The 26,393-nt window shown below is 33.2% G+C and overlaps 1 protein-coding gene across 3 annotated transcripts in view; it reads right to left on the bottom strand.

Moving 5' to 3' along the window:
• Positions 1 to 26,393, bottom strand: part of CDH18 (cadherin 18) — a 160,303-nt gene that overhangs the window by 45,381 nt on the left and 88,529 nt on the right. For all 3 annotated transcript variants that reach the window (XM_053957694.1, XM_053957677.1, XM_053957687.1), the window contains exons 4-6: positions 17,855 to 18,022; positions 5,470 to 5,657; positions 1,013 to 1,266 (exon numbers count right to left, since the gene is read on the bottom strand). In XM_053957694.1, coding sequence (XP_053813669.1) covers positions 1,013 to 1,266; positions 5,470 to 5,657; positions 17,855 to 18,022 — 610 coding nt within the window. The remainder of the gene's footprint in view (positions 1 to 1,012; positions 1,267 to 5,469; positions 5,658 to 17,854; positions 18,023 to 26,393) is intronic.

The following is a 26,393-nucleotide window of genomic DNA, read 5'->3' as shown; positions in this document are numbered from 1 at the left end:
TTCCACAATGGTGATTGGTCTGACTGTGTTAATAGTTTCAGAATCATAGTATTAGAGCTAGAGGCATTTGGCAGCTATTTTTAGCAACATTTTATTATGTATGTTAAAATTTAGGCACAGAAACCATAGTGAAAATTTTTCAAAGGCAATAACTTGCCACTAAGAAATTGCAGATATTGATTCTCTGACACAAAACATTTTGAATCTTAGGCTATTATCACAAAAGAACCATAAAAAACTGATGTCTTCATTTGTCTGAAAAGATTGTTTCATCTTACCAAGACTATTACACATACCCAGCAGATTTCAACTCAGTCAGGAAATTAAATATCCTTAACTAGCTGAAGAAAAATGCTTTCCAAGGATATAATAATATGATTTCTACAAAGGCTATATCATTATGTCATGGAAAGGAAAAGCATCAAAACTGTTTTTGTGGATATTTTTTGGAAACTTTTTAGATCTACTGCCACCTTTGACACATACATTTCATATATTGTTCCACAGAATTCATTATTGCATGTGTTTGATTCTTTTGATGCTTTTCTGAAGCTGAAGCATGTTACAAAATATTGGTCACATCCTCAACCAAAGTTTTGCAAAAATGATCCTGCATGTGTCTAAAAGGAAGATGTATCTAAACCTGTTGCTGTCTTGCACAAGCACCTGGGGCAACTACAGTGCAGCAAGTGTGCAGAGGGCCAGCACAATTTTGACATACAGGGGAAAAACAGTGCTATGACATTTAACAGATTTACAGTAGGACACCACTGGAAAATCAGGCCTTTGCTCAGACCAGTGATGGGAATTATAGTGCAAACCAAATAAAGGCTGAAGGTTATGTTACTAAATCTAATCTATACAGACTGATCATGACACTGTTCCAATTTATGTTTCCCTTTATGTACTAAAATAAACAGTCTACACACACTCCAGATCTCATTAACCATTAAGCTTGTGAAATTCAATGTCATGATTGAATAATTATCCCTATAATTTGGATTTACTATACCTCACTAAACTGTTTGCAGCATCAGGATCGTGTGCCGTTACTGTGCCAACAGGAGTCCCAATCTTTGCATTTTCATAAACTTCCATAACATAGGAAGGCATAGTGAAGAGCGGGGGTTCATCCACATCGCCAACAATGACCTTCAACATTGTTACATCTTTGAATGGTCCCAAGTGTGAAAAGCGAAAATCCAGGTGAGTATTTGCTCCTTCTATATTAAGTGTATATGATTTCTTTTTTTCATAGTTGAGTGGCTGTTGGCAGAAAAAAAACAATTCTCAGAGACATTCTGTTCTACAGTTTAGCCTGTTAGCAACTTAACAACATCTTTTTTGTTTAACTTAAACATTTATTCATGTTACTGGAAAGGGATGATATTCTCTGATATTCTGGCAGCCACTGCCATACCTTGTATGTAGAAGGATATAAATGAAGCAGGATGGTTTCAATTTTTCTCTACAACAGAGTTTTGGAAAAGATACTAGTTTTGGAAATCACCCTGGTTTCAAATCAGCCTCAGATGCTACTTTCATGATAATGTAGTGTCTGGATTTTGTCACCTTTAGGTTTTAATCATTAAATCCTAATTCCTGAATAAAGTAGAGATTGATGTATCCTGAATTAAAATAGCTTCACATCTTAAATAAGAAAGCTTCATAGACAGCGACGGGAACATTAAGATTCTTTTGGGCATCTCTTTTATCCTCAACTGAATAAAAGCAACTTCTTGCAGGAAAACACTCACTTACTGCAAGAGAGCAGATGTAGTCTATTTTCAACAGTTTCAAAACACAGTCAAATCATTAAAAGAAGTTGCATATGCATGGATTTTTTTTTTTTTTTTTAGAACCAGAATTTTTATTGTCACTATGGCATGGCAGATTTCCAGTATCATTCTGTGTGGGCATTACAGTCTACCTAACAAAAACTCTTCATCCAAGTTTAAAATAGTATTTCCTGTCACCCCAAGGAGTGGCAAAGTAATACATTAGGCAAGACATATGAGGAACTCAATCTATGGCTTGTCACTGTCAGTGTGCATTTTGTAGATGAAATCTACAATAAATTTGACTGATGGTGTATAAGAAAAAATGGTCAGGATTTATATACACTTTATATATTTGTTTGATTTCTCCTCTGTGTACTTAAGGACAATTAATTAATTCTCTGAACTCTAACAGTATAAGGCTTTTTTGGCCCTCATATTCTCTGTTTCCCTTTCCTGAATGTAAAATAAAAAGTTTTAAAGGCATGGAAATTTACCATAGCCTAGTAAATCTATTACTATGCTAGAAAAAGCAGCTAAGTATACTACTCAAGTCAATTTGTAAAGAAATATACATTTAATAAATTCTCAGATGTCTATTAATTTATGTTTTTTTTGTTGTGAGCAGTGAAATATTGACTAGTGATTCTCATTTCTCTGCAGCATGTATAGTCTAAGAATAAACGGGTTTAAAATAGGACTGGAACTTTGATGTCTTTTTGGAAAAATCAGTTTATATTGACAATGATTGAATTAACTTGTACAGAAAGATTAATTTCTCTCAGAAAACACATGAGGAATGACATAAAGTCTTGTAGTAACACAAACTTTTTTATCTAGTTCTTTGATCAGACAATAACACTTTTTTTTAAAGGGAATAATCTATTCAGATAATCAGAAAAAGCTGACATTTTAAATATAGTCAGAGTAGTTTTTTGCTTTCATTTGCTTTTTTTTCTTCCTATAACATCTCAATTATTAGTGTATATATAAGGTGAGAGACTTGTCTTGTGCCTCTAAATATGCAAATTATTTCTGTATTTACTGAAAATTATCATAACACTGAAGATCATTGTCTTTCCCAGAAAAAAAGCAAATATATTTATATATTTATATATAAATATATACTTTTATATCGTAGATGAATTAAACAGAATTTTTGTTCATGTTTTCTATTTTCCCAATTAATAATATCTTTCCATTTCAATTACCAACATAACTGCGGTATGTATTCATTGGCTATTATAATTCTTATGCCAAACTGAAAATGCCAATGTAGCCCAAGTGACCAGTTACAGGGCTAACTGGAAAATGCTGCTGTCCACTATACTGCAGTTTGAGTGCCTAATGTGAGACTCCCAAAAGGAATTACATATTAGGGTAACTGTAACCCCTAAAAAGAGTTACAGAATTTTATGGGAAATAAGTATCTGTTTCTTGAACATTCCCAGTCTCATTTTACAAAATTGAAGACACATGGGCTGTTAGACACTTTTTCTGGAAAGCCTGAATGATACTTGCCAACTTGAGGTCAGGAGAGTTCTAACATATTTTTCTGAAAATCATGATAAAGGGGGAGCATGGTGACCATTCTTTTTTTGAAGGATACAGATAATAATAGCTTTTACTAGGCTAATTTATTTGGGTTTCTCCAGTTTCTTACTCAAATGAGGAAATGCATGAGGTAAAGTGGAAATACTTCATGACAGTTTGTAATCAATCCTTTGTGGAAGGATCTTTGAGTCTGAAGAATGGCTCCACAGGTTTGTCAGTAAGTTAGATAATGAAAGTACTGGATGTTTTGGGTCAGCCCAGAATGAGACTAAAAAAGAGTCTCACACTCCTAGCCTTTGCATACAAATGGAGGCACTGAAAAATTTTATTTTTTCCATCAGAATCTCACATAAGGAAAGATTTAATATTTTTATGAGGATTTCAGGTCATTAGACACAATAATATATTTACTTTTGGCTTTTCTGATGTTCCTACTGTAAATTCTTCTGGAAAAGTACTAGAAGATATATCATTTTATTTTACTGTTATAGAAGGCACTGGTATCTGATATACAGAACCAAAACACTTCTGTTCTTATTTCAGATTATCAGTTTTGGGTGGGCTTTTAAAAAATTCAGCTTGAAACCAAATTTAAATTAAAAGAAATTACAGCACACAGCATCTAATATACTTATTAAACTGCATAAAAATTCTGAGTAAAAAAAGAGGAAAAAAAAAAGAGGAAAAAAACCAAGATCACTTGTACAAAGGGATAAGGTATCCAAGGAAATAATGGAGGTCTAATACACAAGTTTATGTAACTTTTAAGTGCCGAATTTCTGCTCAACTGGAATATAACATTACTTAAGCAAAACTTACCTTTTTGTGTCTTGAGGTAAAAATTACTAAAATTATGTCATGTGTGTGTAAAAGAACAGGCAATATATGCTTTTGTCATATTCTAAATAATAGTGAAAAATATTTTGAAGTTACTTTGCCAAAACCAGTAAGAAAATTGATGTAACAGATTTTTCTATGTATTTCATTTTGTTGTAAATTCTTCCTTTCTGCTTCATGTTTTGAATATGCATAAATGTTATTGTTAATGAACAGTAGCCATAGTAAGGGTACAATGCTCATTTTAAAGAAGAAATAACAGATCTAGCTATAACAAGGCCATTAGGAAATAAATTCAGTAGTATAAAAAAGACAGTTTATTTTTATGTGATTGAAAAAAGTTGGTATTGCATAACCTTTAAAAAAGACACTGAGTTAAAGCGTTCTTTTTAAGATATAGAAAGAGATCTTTTAAATATTTATGAATTATTAATATAATATTTCCTTGAGTCAGAAACTATTTTTCATATCTTAAATACATATATATCTATCTGGAAGCAAAAAAAAAAAATCATGCTTTATGACAGTTTTTATTTATTTTTTTCTTTCACATTTTCTCAGGACTTCATTTATTCAACCATTAATCAAGACCAGAATACATATCAGGAATTTTGAATATATAGTCTATGGATATATATAAAATAAGTCTTAATATATAACATATAACATATAACATATAACATATAACATATAACATATAACATATAACATATAACATATAATATATGATTGATATATATGATATATGATATGTGATATGTAATATGTAATATGTGATATGTAATATATTGTATGCAATATATAATATATAATATGTAATATATAACATATAACATATAGCATATTATATAGTATATAGTACATAGTATATAGTACATAGTATATAGTATATAGTATATAGTATATAGTATATAGTATACAGTATATATTATTGATATTATATAATAAACATATAATATATAATATATAATATTATACATATAATATTATATGGATAATTAATATATAAATAACAAGACTCAATAACAACAAATTCACATAAGAACTCTCAACTGACTAGGACAAATATAGGAACTACATATAAATGATAACTCTGTGATAGCTTGACCAGTAACATTTTAAGTCTTTATCACAATACTGGATCATTTAGATACCAACTGGAAAGTAAATCAAAGAATAACAGTCTATGAAAACTGAATTACACATTAATTGCCACAGATTAATTTTCTACGCCAAGATTCAAGCAGGTTGGGGACAAAAGTAGAATTTTCACCTAAATTTTACATCTTCTATGGCTTACCTTCTTCAGAGAGAGAATTCCTTCCCTTGTTTCTTTGTCAGTAGATATGGAGAATACCCCAGAGCCATCGCCATTTATAATCGTGTACTTCATGTCTGCATTTGACCCCGTGTCTGCATCATTTGCTTTGATTTTGCCAACTGCTGATCCAACTTGAGCCGACTCAGGAACATATAGTTGATAATGTTCTGAAGGGGAAAAAGAAAAGAATAGTTTGGACATTTTCTAGTCAAATTAAATTAGAGAACCATTATCTGCTTGATAGATGTCTGAGTCAATGGAAGGATATTTATGTATTTCATAAAGTGACAAATAAACATAGGAATTTTTTAGATCCCTAAAAGAATCCAAATTGTATTTTACTTGGGATGCCTTCATTCCCTATTCAAAATCCAAATTACCTAATGTAGGATTTTAGTTTTCACAGCTACTGCTGTACATCACATAATACAGAATTTACTGTATACCAGTATTTTTACAAGTTTATATTCTCCATAACCAATATATATATATTTCACCAACTTACAATTAAATGCATGATCAAGTGCGTACTTTTGAATTGAAAAATATGTTACATTTTTTCCCAAAAATCCGATCATTTTTGCAACATTGCATCAACATTTTCAACACGTGATTTTTACTAAAGAAAAATATAATAAATCTTAATGTTTTACCCTTTGCACTAAAATTTTAACTGCCATCCACAGTAAATGAAAATAAACATAACGGGTACAAAGAGGTATTACACATTTGTGCCCTGAAAAATTTTTCTTTACAACTCTGGCCTCCTTTCAGTGTTTTTGTGACCTGTTAGGTTAATAATTAGTAAGTGAAATATTTTTTGGAAGATAATTTTCTTAACAGTCTCTATGCTTTTGTGTGAAATTTTCTAAAAGGTACAAAGTTTTCTGGTGGACAAGAAGCTGCCACATGGAAATAAAAGTGGCAAAGAGACATAATGTCATTATGTAAACCTCAATCTCCATCTGCAACTAGGCTGTTGGAGTCCAGGACATCCCTCTGGCTGCCCTTACTGTCTCGAGACCCTGGCAAGGGGGCTCAGAGACCTTGGCATGAAGTCAAAAACACCTGTGGCTTCGATTTTAGCCTGTGGAAAAAGCTGCCAACTTTGTATGAGGAATTACAAGCCACAAGGGTTTGAGTAGTGTGATAGTTGAATTAGCACAGAGTGAAAAAGTATGGAATTTTGGGGTTTTTAGGATGGGGTTCAGAGGGACAAGATGAAGGCATTTGGGTGTGTCATGACCTTCTTCTCCTTTTTCTTGTCATCTGTGTCTTGGTATGATGGTGACACTTTTCTATTGGTTTAAGGTGAAGACACACTGTCAAACATAAATGATAGATACCGGCACATTATTGTAAATATAGTACACGTAATTGTTAGTATAAAATGTAAACACCACCCAAGACAGCAGACACAGAATGCCATGGCCGACCTGCTAGACAGAACTCAGCAGGTCAGAGAAAGAATGTTATAGATAAGGAAAAATAAGCAACCTTGAGAAGCCAATCCTATGCACTCTGACTCCTTTGGCTGCATGGGCTGGGAGAACAAGGACCTTTAGAATCTTGGGGTCATCCTGATACCCAGACCCCGAGGCTAGGCCAGAAAAGCAACTTAAAGATTTCTCCAATAATGCTACTCTTATAATACAGCAGGGATGATGAAATCTACCAAAACTGAAAAGAATAATTCACATCCAAAAGAAGGTGTGCACATACCAACAACATACTAATTTCCCATCTAAAAAAACCCAATCCAAATGCTTCCCGAACAGTCTGCAGAGTTTACATCACAGTCCAACCACCAACACAGTAAAAAAAGAAAAATAATTTCTGTCATTACAGATCTTCTGAAACTCTACCAGGTTCCTTTTAAGTTCATTGAAGGCAATCTGTGGCAGTCAGTGCAATAGTGCAAAACTGAGTGTCAGGACAGTGAATCAGCAGATTTGAAAGGGGACATATAAAAGTTAACATATTGTTATGGTTTGCTGGGCTTAAGCCAGGTAGTATGACTGCAGAGGTGCCCTTGTTAAGCATGTAGAAAAAGAAAGGCAAAATTTAAATTGAATTCAGAGATTAAACCTGAGGTGTGGCAGAAACCCACTGCTGGCTGCATGGATTGAAGAAATTATCAGTCTACAGAAGCTGCAATTGAAAAGGGAATAGATGTCATCACTAAAATATAACTGCCTTTATAGTCACCTCCTAGAAAACTGAAGATTTAGTTATAAATTTATATAATTCCTTGCACAACAATTCCTAAACCTATTTGTTGCTTTGAATTAATTTTTTCATACTAGCCCATGGTGCTAGTAAACAGCTAGTGCTGTGATAAGGATGGACAACTGCACTAATCTTTGTTAGTCTAAAGGAAAAGAGGTTTCATAGGAAAAAAAAAAAAAAGTTATTATTCATTTGGAAATCTTAAGGAAAATAAGAAATGTCCAGCTGAATGCGAGAAAAATTAGAACTTAACATGTAAAAAATAAAATACCAACACCAATGTAACAGGACAATTACATAATTCAATTGAAACTCATAGTTAATACTTCTATGAAATTCTTTGATATGCATGTAAAAGCCGCCTACACAAATTCCCACATAAATGCCCTGCAATATTTTGTGCTTACAGATGATGTCAACTGACACTTTTGTATTGCTGGTCGCTTTATTTCATGCATAAAATTATAATAATGGGATGAGATTAATTTCAAAATTTACTAAGTGTTAAAATAAATGAAAAATGTTGTTTTTTGACACTTTTGCTCTTCCAAAAAAGAAAAGGTTAAGTTCATTAAGAATACGTTATATAATCAAGCCACATCAGGAACTGGACATGCTATAATTCATATGATAGGGTGAACTAATTGGAGACTTTCAAATAGTTGAGCTTGCTTAAATATATCTATCTAAATGACACTATTCTCTGCTTTATAATCACATCCCAAGTGTTGGCCATCTGTTTCAGAAAATTGTTTTACTGATATCTGCTTCAAAGACTCTGAAATATTAAAACTTCAAGCAAAACAAATATTTGAAATGACTCATGAATTATGTCAGTTTTTGTAGAACTGAAATGTTAAAAAATGTAGATAGAATTAAAAGAAAGCTGTTGAAAAAATAAAAACCTCTTAGTTTATAAGGTCAGAAATGTCTCCCAACAAGTATTTAACCACTGCTTTATAGAGACAGCCTGACAATATCTCATACAGACATGAGCCAAATAGATAAATACAAAAAATACTATTTAAAAAAAAAAAAAAAAAAAAAAAAAACCAAAAAAACAACCAAACATGCAAGAAGGTAAAATTAAGCAACACGAAGGTTAAACTATATTACAGACATTTATTTTAGGCTAGTGGTGAAATGGGAAATGTTAAAACACTAAATAGTTGTAAACTTTATTGCTAGTAAGAGGAACTGACAAAAGGCTCAATCGAGCACTGGAACAGACTTCCCAGAGAAAAGGTCACAGCATCAAGCATTTTTGAATCCAAGATGGATTTGGACAATGCTCTCAGGTACATGCTGTGACTCCTTGGGTGCTCTCCATTGAGACTTAACGACTCACATGTGTCCCTTTAAACTCAGCATAATCTGTGATTCTATGAACGTGTCCTTGGGCATTGGATAAGGAAAGTTTGATAGGATGCTGTAAAAGATGGGATGTGTATTCTGTGAATTTACGGCTCTGTATTGCAACCTATGAGTGTCTCAACCCTCTAAACAATCGACTGGGAAGATAGGAGCCCTGAGGATCAGGTATGATCAGCTAATAGAAAAACATTTCCACCAAATCTGACCATGTTGAACAGATTTTTCTTATTCTTCCAGCATTGCAGACTTCCAGGAGCTGTTGTGAAGCAGAAATCCTTTGAGGATGATCTAATATTTTTTAAAGGAGCTGGCCTGCTTCTTATAGATCAGGAATCTTGGCTTTTTCAGTTCTCAGCTTTTATCACATTCATTCACATACTTTCCCCTTTGCTCATGTTTTGAGGAAATTAATACTCTTTTCCAGGTAATGTACTGTATAGGGTACCACTTTGCAGGACTTTAATCTATGCTAATTGAAACATTTTCCAAATTCAAGTATATGATCTTCATCTTTCAATAAACTTTATGGCTTATCTGTCATTATAGTACAGAAATTATTTATCTTTAGAACAATATACTTTCATTTCAATTAGCCTACAGGCAACTTCCAATGCTGTATCTTACTCAGAAAAGAGAGTTCTCTCTGTCTGAACCTCTCAAAAAAGAAGCATAACAGTATGCAATGAAGATCAATAAGCATACTATTGAAATTATTGTGTTTATTAATCTATTCTATTTCATTGATAATTTTGATTTATAATTTATAATGTCATCTTGAACAGTAGCCATTACCGTATTTAACGATGGGAAGGAGAAAAGACAATATGGAACACCAACTCGGGAAATAGTGTTTATTACACTGGAGGGCAGGGCTGCGGCTCAAAGGGACCTGGACATGCTGGAGAAATGTGCTAAAACAAACCTCATGACATTCAGTGACAGCATCAGGGGAGGAATAATGCCATTCATCAGTACATGCTGGGCCAGCCAGTTGTAAAGCAGTTTTGCAGAAAGGGACCTAAAAAGGACCTTTCAAGGCTTTACTAGACAAGACTCTTAGTAACTTGATCTAACTGAACTTGCTTTAAGCTGGGCTTTGGGTAAGATTACTTTTTAAGCCTCACATGAACCTATGATCCTGTCATTTTCAAAGGTATGTCTCATGTTTTACTACCTGCCATCTTTGATAAAACTAAAGTGGAGCTTCAGCCGTGGACTGTGCTCAATCTTCCTTGGTAACTTTTTTTGAGAAAGCTATTCTTCATTCACAGAGCTGTTTGTCTTCATTACATGTAATAGATTATTCTGGATTTCTCTTTAGCAACTTCAGTCTTTTTAGAAGCTTATTTGTCACAGTATGTCTGGACATGTTCTTTTACTAGGCTTATTTTTAATGTAATAAATCCAATTTTAATCCATCATCATTATAAGTACAGAAACTTTTATGATTGCAGAAGTTCAGTCAATTTTACATTTACTAATTTTGATCTGAATATTCTATTTGATGACAACATATCTTTCATAAAACTAAACTGAGACATTTTTAAGAGGCATTTTTGGCTTATTCTTCTTCCTTCCCAAAAACTCTAGTGCTATTGCACTTTCTAAATGTATTTGAATTATAAGTGATGTTACTTCTTATTTGCAAATATGACAATCAAAAAACTTCAAAACTCAAACCCTTCAAACTTTTGTTTGCCTTGAAAATGTGAAGAATATAGAAACCTTAGGTCAATTTAGGAAAAAAAAAAACATTCTTCTTTGACGCAAGAGACTCCTTTGGCTGAAACAAGACTTGTACTTCTAAATGTCTCTGCTTTTTACATCTCAGTGTAAAACAGGAGTTATGATTGTGATTAAGATTTTAATCAGTGATGAGTTTATGTTCTATGACACTTTGCCTTTAGAGACAATAGCTAAAAGTTCTTGAAAACTTTCTGACATCAGAATACTGAACTTTCGATCTTGCAGAACAAAAGTATTCTGTCTTCTTGTAAAAATTGTGATGTTTATGCCACTCATAGCTAAAAGCAGAAACATAAAGAAAACTGAGTTTCTCCTGGATTTTCAGATTTACTACTTGCCTGTAGGTATTGAATCCCCAAATACATATTTTCTATGCAAATGACATGGGAGAAGCAACATATGCACTCCATAATAATCACTAATGAGGAACTTAATTGTTAGGAGTGATCTGTAGCAGTCTCCAGAGGCTGTGCTCTGTTCAGCATATTTTATGCCATTTAAAGGGAGACCATGGCTGCATTAGGCAGCTTGGGTAAAGCACAGAGAAATAGCAATATCTGTAAAAGGGTTAAACTCCTTTTGTACTGTGTTTATTTTGGTGTTTGTATGCTTGCTTTTCCCTGGCACTAGTACAGCTAGCATTGTGATCACATTGGGGTTTAACTTCATAAAATACATGAAAATTAAGGCTTTCCAAAGAACACTCCTCAAAATGGAGTGTTCCTGCTCCCAGTTCTCTACTCTGAGGGAAAAACAAACAACATTCCCTCATTCCCAAAACCATTACAGTCTTATTCAGAAACCCACAGAAAAAACAAACAAACCAGCAAAAACCTGCACTTCTTTTTTCTGTCTAGAATGTTTTGAAATTATTTTGATATGTATGATATAGGTAATTCATAATGGATCTGGTACACAAAAATCCTTATGGATAATATTCAATAAAATGAAATAACACTCCATGGTACTGTTATGAGCAGAGTTGAAACACCTCGGTGGTGCTATAACTCAGTATGTAGACCATATATTTATTACAAGTATTTAACCTGACTTTGATATAAGTATATTTTTCCCCATCAAACTTCCTGTAATATTTTAATTCCATAAACAATTCTGTTACCGAATTTTATTTTCATGAATTTTCATTAAAGGAGATTTTTACAATAAGATATTCAATACTCTTGAAAAGTATTATATTTACCTTATTAAATTTTCCTGTAAAAACTGATTATGGAAATCAGACTTATTCTGCTCAGGAAACAGAACATTATGAGATTTCCTATATGATCAAATGCCATTAAATATTTCATGTCAGATTTCATTGATATATGAAATAATTTGGTAGCTTTAACTTCAAATATTGTGCAAATATGAGAGCATATCATTCTTCTCACAAAAAAATAAAAACCAAAGGAAGAAGACAATTAAACAAATCACTTTAGATAGCATTTTCCAGTCCATTGAAGGATACACCCTAAGATACATATACTTTTATTTCTTATGTCTTAACTCCCTTTTGAACTTAATGAACTCATCTCAAGTAATGTGTTTCTCATATATCCAAGGCATTCCACAGATGAATGATTGATTCTAGCACATCACAGAGATACAGTATCTCTCTTACAAAGAGAGAAATTTTAAAGAATCACTCAGCAAGGCTTGTCTCTTTTACCACTCCCTAAAATAGCTTGTTCTTCTTGTGCAGCAGCCTTGCTAAGCAGGTGATTCTAAATATTTCTAGAAAATCAAGCCCCAACATACTTCTCTGCTTAAAATTAACATCTTAACCAGGTAATATAGGTACACAATAGCAGCTTTCCCCTCTTACCTTTCCTCCTGGCTGTCACAGTCAGGAGGAAGTTTCTGAAAACTGACAGAAATAGAAACTTGAAATCTGCCCCTAATTCTGTTTCTGATGTAATACTTCAGCCATTAAAAAAAAAAAAAAAAAAAAAAAAAGAAGTGAGGGGCCTTGTGATCATTCTCTGTAAAGTCTGAAAATCAGTATACTGAACACCAACTGTACTCACAAAGGAAGTGTCACTCACTAGGCATCCATTTTGAAACCTGAGCACTGACTTTGAAACCTCAATCAATTCAACATATATCTACCTTTAAGAACGTGTGACAAGAAAAATACTTTTCAGTATCACAAATGTGTTGTGCAACTATTCCATCAAAATGTAATAGTCACACAGATGAGAAATGATGAGCATGAAATAAGATATTAGTCAAATTAAAATGAAAAAAATCTTAATAAATAAGCATCCTTTAAAAGTAGAATAATTTCTGGACTGAAATTATTATTATCTGACTGCTTCCTAATACTCACTGGCTACTGGATCATTGCTGGACTCATCCACATGTAGAGTCATAGATTCATAGAATGACTTGAGTTAGAAGGCAGCTTAAAGACAATCTGGTTTTATCTCCTCTACAAAGGACAGGGACACCTTTCACTACACCAGGGTGCTCAGGGCCCCATCCAACTTGTCTTTGAACACTTCCAGGTATGGGACATCCAAAGCTTCTCTGGGCAACCTGTTCCAGTGCCTTCTGATACCTAGTCTAAACTTACTCTCTTTCCCTTTTAAAAATGTCCCTTCTGATATCATTACCTGCCTATGTAAAAAGTTGTTCTCCATCTTTATAGGCCCTTTCTACACACTGAAAGTCTGCAATGAAGTCTCTCTAGAGCCTTCTCTTTTCCAGGTTGTCTTCATCAGTAAGGTGTTCCAGATTTCTCTTCACCTTCATGGCCCTCCTCTGGACCCACTCTAGCAGGTCCACGTCCTTCTTGTACTGAGGACTCCAGATCTGGACACAGCACTCCAAGTGGAGCTTCACAGGGGCAGGGTAGAGGGGGACAATCACCTTCCTTGACTTGCTGGGTGCAAGTCTTTTGATGTAGCCCAGGATGCAGCTGGCTTTCTGGGCTTCAGGTGCACATTGACTGCTCATGTCCAACTTTTTACCCACCAGAACCTCCAAGTCCCTCGCCTCAGCGGTACTCTCGCTGAGTTCTACTGTTTTCATGCCCGGGATTGCCCTGACCCGAGTGCAGACCTTGCACTTGGACTTCTTGAGCTGCATTAGGTTCATATGGTCTCACTTCTCAAGCCCATAAATGACACAATGAACAGGATCTAGAATATACTAGGTATGCAAAAAAATCTAATTTAAAAAGGTATAGTTGACCATTGATCATCAGATAGATGTCAGCAATCTTATGAGAAACGAGTTATCATGTCCTTATCTTGTTTCATTTAATATATGAGTTCCTGAGGACACAAAACTTTTGCAATCCTTTTAACTCAATAGTCTCCAGTAAATTTTTAACCCTTGTCCAATATCAGGCAAATCTAGCAGAATGACAGAGACATAAAACTCATTATGATTCTATAAGTCTCTTAGCAGCTACTGGGTGAAAGAAGGAGAAAGACCTGCTAAAATCAGAAAATTTTACTTTCCTCATGACATTTGGCAGGAGCCAAGTGGTGAAGGAGAAGGCAGATAGCCCTGGGCTAGTCACCAGGTAGGACAGGACAGGCTGCAGCACATGGCAGTGGGGGATGAGAGGGTGCTGACAGTTCATGACAGGAAATCATGACAGTGCTCATGACAGGAAATCATGAGAACTGGATGTACTACATGGAACTGGGGATTCAGAAAGGACCACACTGGAATATGAATTTCAAAAGAAAATGAATAGCAGATACTTTTACAATTAGTTAGCTAATGAGTTTTATTAACAAGGCCAGATAGTGGATACCACTGAACAGAGTTAATGTCTCTCTGAGCTTACTTTTCCAGTACTAACAGGAGCATCTTCATATCCATTCCTATTTAAACATGGCTGTGCACTTTTCATACTAAATTATGGCTAAACTAATTATGCATATACATAATTTCACATTATGTTTACTATTGCCATGAAACTATCAAGCCTCAAAAATCAAGCTTTATAAAAATTGTTCTAAGTCATGAGTTGTATTTAAATTCTGCTTTATCCTAAGGAACTGAGCTATTTGTATCAAAACCCAAAATCTACAAATTAGAGTCTAGAAGCAGCAACTATAGATCTTCTTCTGCACACTAGCCAGAATGTAATCATCAGCACCTGATGTACAAAGCATGTCAATAGAAGGCTTCCGCCTAGTGTGATGGTCTTTATGCTATCAGAGTCTCTTCATACTAAACAAAACACAGAGAATTTATTCATCTTAAGCAACACCAAAAAATTAGTGAAAGAAAAGTATACAGACTATTTTGATGTAGCGCAAGGCTGATAACAGTGCCATTAGAAGATGGGATATCTTCTATCAAATTATGAAATAAATTTATGACTATGAAATTAGGGCCCTCAGTCATCAACCACATGGATCCATCAGTGGTAAAACTAACAAGAACTGAGAGATGCAAAAATCTTCACATGCGAGCACTGTCTGTCAGCTTACATTGAACAGATAGTTCATTTATTACTTGTCTCTCAAAAGAAAGGAAATTTATGATGAGATAGGAAAAAGAAATCAGTATTATACAGGAGGCACAAGAAGTAATTGATAAGCAAAAAAATATGCGAGGTCTCAGACTATTCTCCTACTGAATTCACAACCCCTTTCCTACTTTTGGGACATACTACTGTTTTGCAATCAGAATTTTTCAGCTATGTTTCCTATACCGGAAATCAGACTGATAATGCAGTCCTGTTTCATATTATTCCTCCAAGATTTTTTTTTTTTTTATATTTTGGGAAACTGTTGCTCATCTGTTAGGACTTTCTTTGAAAGAAAGTCAACTCTATTTAGAACGAATACAGAGAAAAACACAATAAACCCTTTCAAGCAGATATATTTACAACCTTTATTTCTAAGTTTTAAGTAGGTATTTAAAGTGTTTCTTTAAGGGGAAAAATCCTGCATATCTCACTGCATTTTGCATGTCTAATGAACACTGACCTACTAAAGTCAGAAAGGTATATCTTTTAAATATATGCAACAAAGTATATTTATAAATAAAACAAATAATAACAGCATCAATCAGATGTACTTCCCAGCACGTTCTCAAGTAAGGTACTCATACAGTTAGAATCAGATTCAAAACTGACAAGTATGGTAACAGAGAAAAGGAAACTAACCAAAACAATGTCTGTGGTTTAGCTGAGGCTCAGCCTGTCCCAAGGATTATACACTCGATATAGGCAGTTTTGGTTAGCACTTCCCTTGAATTCAATTCTGAATGTGACAAGCCTCAGTAAGTCTCATTTAGCATTCCGTCTAATAAGGAAATTGAAGAGAAATTTAACTGAAAATCATGGCACACAAAGGAAACAGGAAAAATAAGCAAAGAAGTTATTTCTTTTAGTGTAAGACTCGTGTATAAAGTTCATGATGGTAAAACAGTCTTTTGTAGATCAACTGCATTTTCATTCTTTATTATTAACATGTAGCTACTGCTCATTTGCAAGGGGTGTACTTGAAAAGGAGTAAAGAAATAATGTCACTCATAATTGTGTATAGGAATCTTCTGTAAGGAAAAAAAGCAAGTGTTTGTATTCTACAAGACTTGGTGTAGAAATAATATTTTTATGTTAAAAAAAATAAAAATTAAAATTCAGTTTTATTCTGCCTTAATAAATTTTCATTAAATGTGAAATGTTTTTTTTTTTCATTTTCAAGGATATTAGAATCCTTAAAATGTATAAATTATAATATGAACATTTTCTATTTCTTTGGCTTCTGAAAAAATATTAATACAGATAAATACATATGCCAATGCACATTTCTGCCTGCCAACCAGTTTACCATCTAAGCCCTTCAATTCAAAACAAAAGAGGCAAGTTCTTGAAACTATCAGGTAGGGTTCCATTCCTACATCCATTGAGTCTGCAGGAAACTTAGGATATTCTTTCTTTTTAATTTAGCTCTTGTTCAAAGTTAAGCATTTTGCCTTTCCAATAGTTAGGAAGCATTAAATAGAATGATGGATGCAATGAAGTATTTGTGGAACATAAAACTGAAAATGTTTTACTTAAGGGTATGTTTCAAAAGCTTAACGTTTTCAAGCCTTTGTGAGGCACAGAGAAGATGCTCATTTCTATAACACTCTTAATAAGCCTACTTACTGGTTAGCCAGATTTTATACAATGTGTATTGCCAGGGAGCTTTGTTTTTCCCTGGAGCCTTGTGATCTCTACTATTGTTTACAAATCTTTTAATTCAAACAGCTTAAGGCATTTCCTGGTGGATGTACCTATAGCTATGAGCCCATTACGTTCTACAACAGCTCACACAATATCTGAGACCAGATTACAACATTGTTGTTGGCCTTGAGCCAATATGCAGAGAAAATGCATTTATGTTCCAGAAGATTTTTAAATAAATTGTCAACTGAATTCAGAATTCCTACAAGATCCTAGCTACTGTGTCAGATCAATGTTTACCCAATGAGCTGGATAGAAATTAACTTCCTATTAGTGGTCATATTAAGATATTCTATTCTGGTATTTACTCTTCATATATTCATGTGATAATATTGTTTGAAATCAACATCAGCAATTCATTTAACTATGATAAAGTCAGGCTCCACCATTGCTCAACAATAGTGAGAAACAGATTTTGACCATCTGAAATGTAATAATTGGTCTTAAAAGTTTAGTTTGATACAGAGAAATAATTTCCTCATGAGATCAAAATCACACAGTTATTGAAATATGCATTTAACAAGGGCTGAAGAATAACCCACATATGAGAACAGTGTACCTTTGTAACCCATCTCAATAGTATTCAGTGGCTAGACTGAAAGAAATCTTTACTAATTTCAGTATTTTAGCTATGCCATCTCTGTGCTTTATCTGGAAATACTGGAAAATTTAAAAATATTGGTGAATCCAAATGCTTTCCAAGCTGCCTTTTCACCATGAATTTGACTACTAACTGGATTTTGCTAATAGCTTCTTACTTCACTGAAAATCAACGTGATTTTCAAATTAGTTATATGTTGAAATTGTACATACTCTGAGGAAACCTGGGTGGATTGTCGTTGACATCTGTGAGTGTGATATTTACAGTTGTTGACCCTGACAGCCCTCCGACCTGCCCAGCCATATCTTTGGCTTGAATGACAACGGAATAATGCTCTCTGGCTTCCCTGTCCATATTGTGCAAGGCAGTCCTGATGACTCCTGTGAGGGAAAGAAAACAAACAAACAAAATATCAGATTTAGCTTGTTCAAGCAAGAGCAAAGGCTGGGCATAACTTTTCTTTAAAAGAAAGGTTGAGCTAAAGTGGTTTTAAGTTGTTTGTATTATACATATATATATGTATATAAAACATATAAAACACAACTCCAGATGACTCTAGACAATAAACCTGCTGGATAATATGATAAAATCAAAACTATATTTACTAAATCAATTATTATATTATTAAATAATTAATATAACTTATAAATTTCCTGACCCAAAGTTACATTGCCAAAATAACAGTGTTTTCTTATATAATGCTTTAAATAGCTACTTAATATAAGAACTAATTAATTGGAACTCTTACCCCAAGGAATAAGATACAAGGTATTTGCTAACAAAAGGTAATTTCTTAATTAATATATAAAATATCTCTTAAAACTACCCAAAAGCTAGATTTTCCTGTTTGACAAATCTCAAAAAAAGTATTTTTGTTTTGATACATGTCAATCATATAGATTTTTGTTTATGCTTGACTTAATTAATAATTGCAAAGTAAAATATAAGATTTTTATTATTATTGCTATGCTAGAGAGAGAAAACCAAAATTGAATGATCCTAAAATTGTATTATTTTTTATACATCATCAGAATTTTTTTTCTCATTTAGTTACCTACACATGTAGAAGCAAAGATTAAAATAAAAGTAGGGAGAGACATCTCTATGAGCATAGCTTCAATTAGGAGACATTTTCCCCCTATGATGATACCCATAAATAAAACCCTGACAATTTCTTTGATCACAGACTGACAGAAAAATAATGGAATTCAGTAAAGAGAAATGTCAAGTTCCCTACTATACTGGTAGGGAACCAGTATGGGCTGTGGACTGACTAGCTGGGAAGGAGCTTTTCAGAAAATAATCTGGTGTGGTCCTCAAGTTGAGCATGAGCCAGTGATGTGTCCTTGCAGCAAACAAGGCCAGCATCTTCCTAGGCTGCATCACGAAATGCATTGCCAGCCAGTCGAGGGAGGGGGGTCCTTCCCCTCTGCTCATCAAATCTGGAGTGAGTTTCATAGAAATAAATAAAAAAAAAATACAACATGCCCAATTTATTAACATTACATTTCTAAAAGCTAAAATTTTAGCATAACTTCTATTGGATTCTGAAAGTGAGCTCTTGCTGCCAATAAGTAAATAGCCTAACAGCATCAGATGTTGCTTCTGGGTAAATTTTAATCATATAATAATTACTAATGCAAAGAATCTTAACAAGTAGAGCCATGCTCTTCAGAAGAACTTTATGTACAGCACGATTCTCAAGCTTTTTTGACTCTTACAGTTTCAGATCATGTAAAAAAGTATTTTCCAGAGCATTATATTTCTTGTATTTTAAAATTACTTTCTTTGCATTTCTTCAATAAAACTATTTAACCATTACTCCTGGTTTAGTTCATCAGTGCTTTTTTTCCTCAAAATGATACCATTTGAAACATATTTTTTTCAGAAATTGCAACATGATATATTGAAAATAACCACAACTTATACACATTATAAATCTAGAAGAGGAAATTTACAGAGTCATTTAGATAAAAGGAACTGCTATAATTTAAATAAGCATTTTCATAAAAATAAATATGGTTCACAAAATCTGGTACTATTGTTCCAAAAATATATTTTATTGATAAATAGGAATATGGAAATGTCCTAGAACTGAGAATGTCCTGCTTTGAATTTTCAAATGAATTGTTTTAGTTTTTTTACATTGAAACCAAACGTACCATGCTTATGCATATGCATGTAAGAAATATGGGATTTTTAAAAAGAACCTTCCATTTCAACTTGCAACAGATCAAATGTAATACAGCAGAACATACCTCCTACACTATCCTCCCTAGTATTTGCCACTAGCATTTTTAAATTAATTTAAACAAACAGAAATTCCCCTGATTTATGGTTACTTTTCTCTGTTTGCTTCAAGGGGTATGCCACTTCATCAAGGCTTGTAGATCATTAATAAGGATTTGTGGATGACTAATCATTTCATCTCTCTCACTTGCAGCAGATTCCTCTTCTCTGAAAAGTGAGACAATGAAATTGGGCAGGCTTTTAATTTCAAAACATTGTATGCAAAGTTTAGAATAAGAAAACTAGTTTTAAGGTTTTGATGGGCTGAAGGAAGAGAGTGAGAAAAGATTTAGTTCCCTCTTTTCCCTGGGTTTCATCTCCATTTATGCATCCTGAAATCCTATCATCAGTATGAGGTATGTAACTACGGTGAGGACTCTCATGCTCTGTCCTTGTCACTAGAAGCTCCAGCAACTCCTGGCAGTGCAGCACTAAAATCATTCATAATCTCAAGTTTCACTATTGATCCCAAAATGCGTAAGGAGAACTTATTTGCCTTTTCCACTAAGATAAAATTAAATGATCCAGCAGTTTCTTTTAAAGCAGGAATTGCTCCTGTGTATCTTTTGTATCCTTGGCAGGGGTTGGTACACATCCCACAAGAAGACAGGAAGTTAATATTAAGAAAGATATTTCCCTGACTAAAACATTTACCAAAAAAAAAATCTGACAAAGAAATCTGTCACAGGTTTTTCTAAATTTAAACACAGCCCTAATTTTGCCTCATATTTTTTTAGGCAGCACTGTGATCCTGTTAACCAAGTACTTCTAAGTAATGCCTTCAGTATTTATCCATCTTTGGTAGGAAAGGCAAACAAGAAAATTTTAAAAAAACAAGATGTAGACATCATTACAGGTACACCACATACTATTTCTGGTATTAAGTAAAGCATTTCTACCTAAAGAAGTTTGACTGCTATGTCAAAAATCAAATAGAACATATGGAAGGGTAAATCTATTGGAATGGAGCTGAGAAGAACACACAGGTTTGGACTTCTGCCCTCACAAATACTCATACCTATTTCCATCTTAAAATTATGAGAGATGTTTTTCTTTTCACACATGGAAGGCTCTCCCAGAAAAACACATTTTCTTCTAACTTCTTTTATAACTTTATTCACTTTTAAAGAACACCAGTTTTGATAAGGTTTTTTAATTTTAATTTTTTTTTTGTTTCTGTGTGACAATTTCAATAGTTTTTTAAAGCACATTTTCCAGTTTGAATTTATCTTTCTTGACCATATATGATGATAAACCTACTTACTTTCCAATTAAGATTTTAATACCACCTTTTTTAATTGCAACATTTTTATTTTTTATATGGAATCATTACATGATGATTGATCTTTAGTTGACTAATAAACCCATAGCATTTTTCCCTAGTGACATTTCCAAATTAATGAGATCAGAATTACTGTAGAAACATAGAATCTGTTAATAGGACCAATAAGGATCAAGTCCTACCCCCTATTACTCACAGGAATAACTAAAACTAAACAATATGTCTTATAAGTACTTTTACTGTCTAATGCTATTAAACTTGATTATGCTTTTCTTGCTCTTGTCCATAATTTCATACCCATAACCTTCTCTGTACTGACAGTTCTTCACAACCTTTTGCAATTAAGAAATTTCTTCATGATGGTCCTGTATTTATCCTAAAATTATCAGGTAAAACTGAGAAAAAATATCTCTGAGATGAAATATTGATGTATCTGCTATTGTGGACACTCATTTTCTTTCCTTTTCCCCAATACCCCTGGATTTGAGAAAGCTCTGAAAATAACTTCATTTTTGGCAAATTTTACTTCCCTCTCAGGCTCTCCGAATTCATTCTTGTTACTGAATTGCAGTCAATACCTTTTCTTTTATACCAAATTTTCTTAAAGGTACTTATATGCTCTGCAGCATCTGACAATGTGTTATGCTGTCTTTTTTAGCATTCTGTGAAGAACCATTTAACTTACATAAAAGAAAAGCTACAACAGAAGGATCCACTGTAACTGAGACTGCAAAAATCAAGACTTTTTTTGAGTGCAGACAAATACTAAGAAAATATCTGCCACAGCCAGGTGCATAGCTATGCATTTACTGAAGTATTTTACTATGTACTTACCTATTAGCCTGGTGTACTTGAAAGAATTTATCTTATTACTTACACAAAATAAGAACTCATTTACATTCAGTAACACCTCCGAATTTTAGTCATCTTTATTTTACAGCCTACTCCTGCATGATGTCTGAATTGCTCCGTATAAAACACGGTCTATTTTAATATTTTGAGCTCAGAGGCTTCCTATCTAGCGGAGAAAACAAAAAGAAAACAATCACACAAGACCACTTTAATGGCAAACTATTTTGTCATGGGGAAGTAAGTATTTTTTTGATTGGAAAATTTTCATTCTGTTGTTGAAACATGAGTGTGGTTCCTAGATGTTTGATGAAGGGCCAGTAAGTCACATTTGATCCCCCATTTTCTAATTTCTTATATATCTGTCTTGCCATGATCATAGACAATTCTGGTTCAAATGTAATTCTAAATATCTATTTAATATTTAACTAAATGTGGGAGTTTACAATTTACTGAGGGATTTGAAGTATTGCAGCTGGTAATTTCATTAATATTATTCTTTCTTTTGGAATAAAAGCACTATTTTTATTGCTACTTTTTCTAGGGTATGAATTTACCCTATTTTATTGCAACTTAATATTCTGAACATATTGTATGTATTAAAACACATTTCACATTCTAATATTATTCTACCTTGAAAGAGAAGCACAATTTTTCCATTTTAAGACAGACACTGAAAAAGTCAAAAAATACATTTTTTTTCCTTAAAATTGCAAAACAAAATTAAAATTTAGAACTCTCAATAGACATTGTCTTGAATTTGTGATTTAGTTCAAAATATAACCGTAAATAGAAATCTACAATATAAAGCTGATGGTCCTACTCCACATTCTGAATTTTTCTATAACGAAGATGTTTTTTAATCTAGCCCTTTGACTCAGATCTGCTTTATATAACTAAAACTTTGTTCCTCTACAGAGACATATCTACATACTTCATGGATGAAAGTCACAGCACTATAGAAATGACAATTAGTGGTCAATCTTCTTCTCTGGTCATGACTATAGTACTGAAAGACAGTATACCCTTCCTTAAAGAAAATTAGCATTGAAATGAAAGACATGAATCCAAAATTTTAGGACAACTGCTAAAAAATAAGAAGTACTGAAAAATAAAATTATTTTAAAAGGAAAATAGTAAACATTTTAAAGAAATAGATTAGAATAGCATGCATTTGGTATTAAACGAACGGGTGGATTGACCAGACTGATTGTACTACAATGAATACCCCCAGAAGAAAAAAAATCTTTTAAAATAACTGTTAGTAAAAATCATCTTCTCTAAAACCTTTATGCGTAACAGACAGAAATTAAAAATTGAAAAAAAGTATTTTGCTGATGCCTCCTAAATTATGGAATCTGAAGAATTTTTCACAAACTGAGTGAAAAATACACCAATTTATGTGGCAATTGCACGGATACCAAATGTCATCACAACACCTCTCAGTTTTTATAACAGGACAATCAAATTAATTAAATTAAAAATTTGCTGCAATGACACTTCCAGAAAGAAGACAATAAATTCTAATGTGCAATATGCAAGTGCTGTAATCAAAGGGATATCTAGTATAGAAATAGTAATCCAAAATTTTTGCCAGTTGTCTTTTGTTTACTTTTAATCCACACAGAAAGAAGTTGAATAGAATTGGTTTTACACTGATCCCTACAGAGCCCTAGAGGAATTTCTTCATTTCATGACAATTCTGTCTTGATGATAACTTTTTTCCTACCTCCCAGGTAGCCAGTTCATAGAGATTTAATATGCCTTGTCGCTACTACTAATTCCTATCTGTTTAACTAGAATTGCATGTGGTATGGCATTTATCTTTTTCAATACAACCTGGCATTTCACAAAACAAAGAAATAGGATTTTTTAGTATGGCCTATTTTCCGGAAAAACACATGGAAAGACATTATTGCTATTTCAATCTTTTTAATTGGCTAAATTCTCTAAATTCTTTCTAGCCACTCTGTTTTTCTTTTTTTACTCTTTGCTTAAATTTACCAGCCTCATATTGTAAATTGATTTTGCTTGGCCTTTCAGAAAACTGACACACATTTAAATTCTGCAAACTTGTTTATCTACTTTAGTCTGGGAGAATCTACTATGCTTCCTAGATTTGGAACTGGAAAATAATTATAGTTCCCCCATTAATCCAATTCTGTTCCTAAAAGAGTCAACAATTCAGGGTGAAGAGAAGTGGAAATTCTGCTTTTTTTTTTTTTTTTTTTTTCATGCGCAGATTCCAAAAAGACTTCAAAAAAGGTTTAATTCCTCAAAAACTATTTATCAATACACTAAGTCCTGAAAATGTGCAAGTAATTTCTTTTGGAGTACAAATTGCACATAAGTTCCTATGATTTTTCAGACATAAAAATATAGTTAATCATTCTTTCAAGCAAATCTCCTAGCTGAGTGGTTTTGACCTCTTCTAAAATTGTTTTTCCATTTTTGAACACACATTTTTTCCACACAAAATTGTTGGAGATGTGGTATGGATAAGTAGAAGAAAGCCTTAAAGACAGAATAAAAGCATTCCTGTGCCTTGGCAACCTGCCACTCTACGTTAATTCTCTGCATAATTGTGCATGATTAAATAATTCAATTTTCATAGAAGGACATCTTGGTGCTTTTGCACAGACTCATGAGTTCTTTGGAATTGGAACCCAAATTATGGGTATTTCTATAGTTCTGAAGAAACATGCGGCTAGGTGCCGTAAGAGATAAATGGTCAGATCCTCCACCTTGACCAATATGATGCTCAAATTCTGATATATTTCTGTTAATGTAGTAGGCATGTGTCTAAGACAAAACCTGCAGAAGTATGATGTTACTGCTCTGTTGAAAATGGTTTTTTCAAGAATTCAATTTAAAATGTATTTAAAAAGCAAAGAAGAACCCAAACCCCAAGGGAAGGGGAACAGAATAATTGTTTGCTCAAAGATGGTAATAAGTGATGGGTGATTGTATAATGGAATGAAATGTTAGGCCAAGATACCTGTGGAACCCACCTAGATACACATATACGTGACTAACATTTATCTTAATGCCATTTAGATATTGATGTATTTTCTGCAATAGTTTATTTGTCAGATATGCTAGCAGAGGAAACAAGCAAATGATATCACTGTGGAGGCAAGGGCAAAGAATGTTGGAAGAGATTAAACTACTCATTAAGTGCAATTTCTTCAGATATAAACTTCTTATAGGTGTATTTAATCCTTTGTGAGGAGGAACAACCTAATGACACGTGACTAACAAAGCAATTAAGTAAAAAGGGGATGCATTAGTAACCCTCTGATCGCAGATCAGAATTAAGTACATAAGTCTTCTCAAAGGAAATCAAATTTGACAAGAAAGAGCTTAAAACAGCCTGAAATCTAACTACTTATATTCACAAACTTGGAAATCCTGCTCTCATAAAATAGAATAGACTGCTAGTATTGAACATATCTTCTTGTAATGTCACATATCTTCTGGCCTTCACAAACATTTAATTAATCTATAGCTTGAATGAAAATGACAAAGGAAGATGCAGATGAAGATTAAAACTGCTAATATTCCAGTAATAATCCAAAGCTCTTTATTACTTCCTTCACAATGAAAAAAATAAAGATGGAGTCACAGACTTTACTTCATATTTCCCATCTACTATTAGTAAATTAATTTGATTTTATGCAAATTAGCCTTTTTGTCTTTAATAAGTACATAATAATATATCTAAATAATTTGAGATAACTAACATAGTTGCCCATTATTTTGAATGATATTTTTGCATCTTTTCAAAGTAGATCACCTTGATAAGAGGTGAAGAAGAGAAACAATGACTATAGCCATAAATGGCCCCTAATAGGTCCAAAATGGTGTCCATCTAATAAAAAAACCTGAATTCAACATACAGTCTTGAAAAGATTCCATATCTGGACAAAATTTCATCTGTTGAATAATTTAATTACAACTGATTGACAAGGTCAAGACATATAATTGAGATTATCTGTTAGTAAGAAAACCTGCTTGACCAACACACCAAGCATTTACACATAGGTTGTGTTCTTTTGTCCCTGTGATGCTCACTCCTTACACACCACAGAGCATTCAACTGAACTGCAGTGCTTCACTGACCTTTGCATAATATGTTAAGGACAGCAGTACAGCAGTATGGCGTAACATATAATTTTTATGTGTCACTTAGGGTGTAACCTTATTGAGCACATCAGTATGCATATCTGCAAAGTGTGAATGAAATACATTGAGACTGTCAATACACAAATGTGAATCATTTTTCCATCTATCCCAGGTACCTGTATTATGCGGAAAACCATTCTGTTAAC

This window comes from Vidua chalybeata, chromosome 1 (assembly GCF_026979565.1).
Source record: "Vidua chalybeata isolate OUT-0048 chromosome 1, bVidCha1 merged haplotype, whole genome shotgun sequence".
Classification (NCBI taxonomy): domain Eukaryota; kingdom Metazoa; phylum Chordata; class Aves; order Passeriformes; family Viduidae; genus Vidua; species Vidua chalybeata.
Note: the sequence above shows the minus strand (reverse complement) of the source record. Positions and strands in the feature narration are given on the sequence as shown.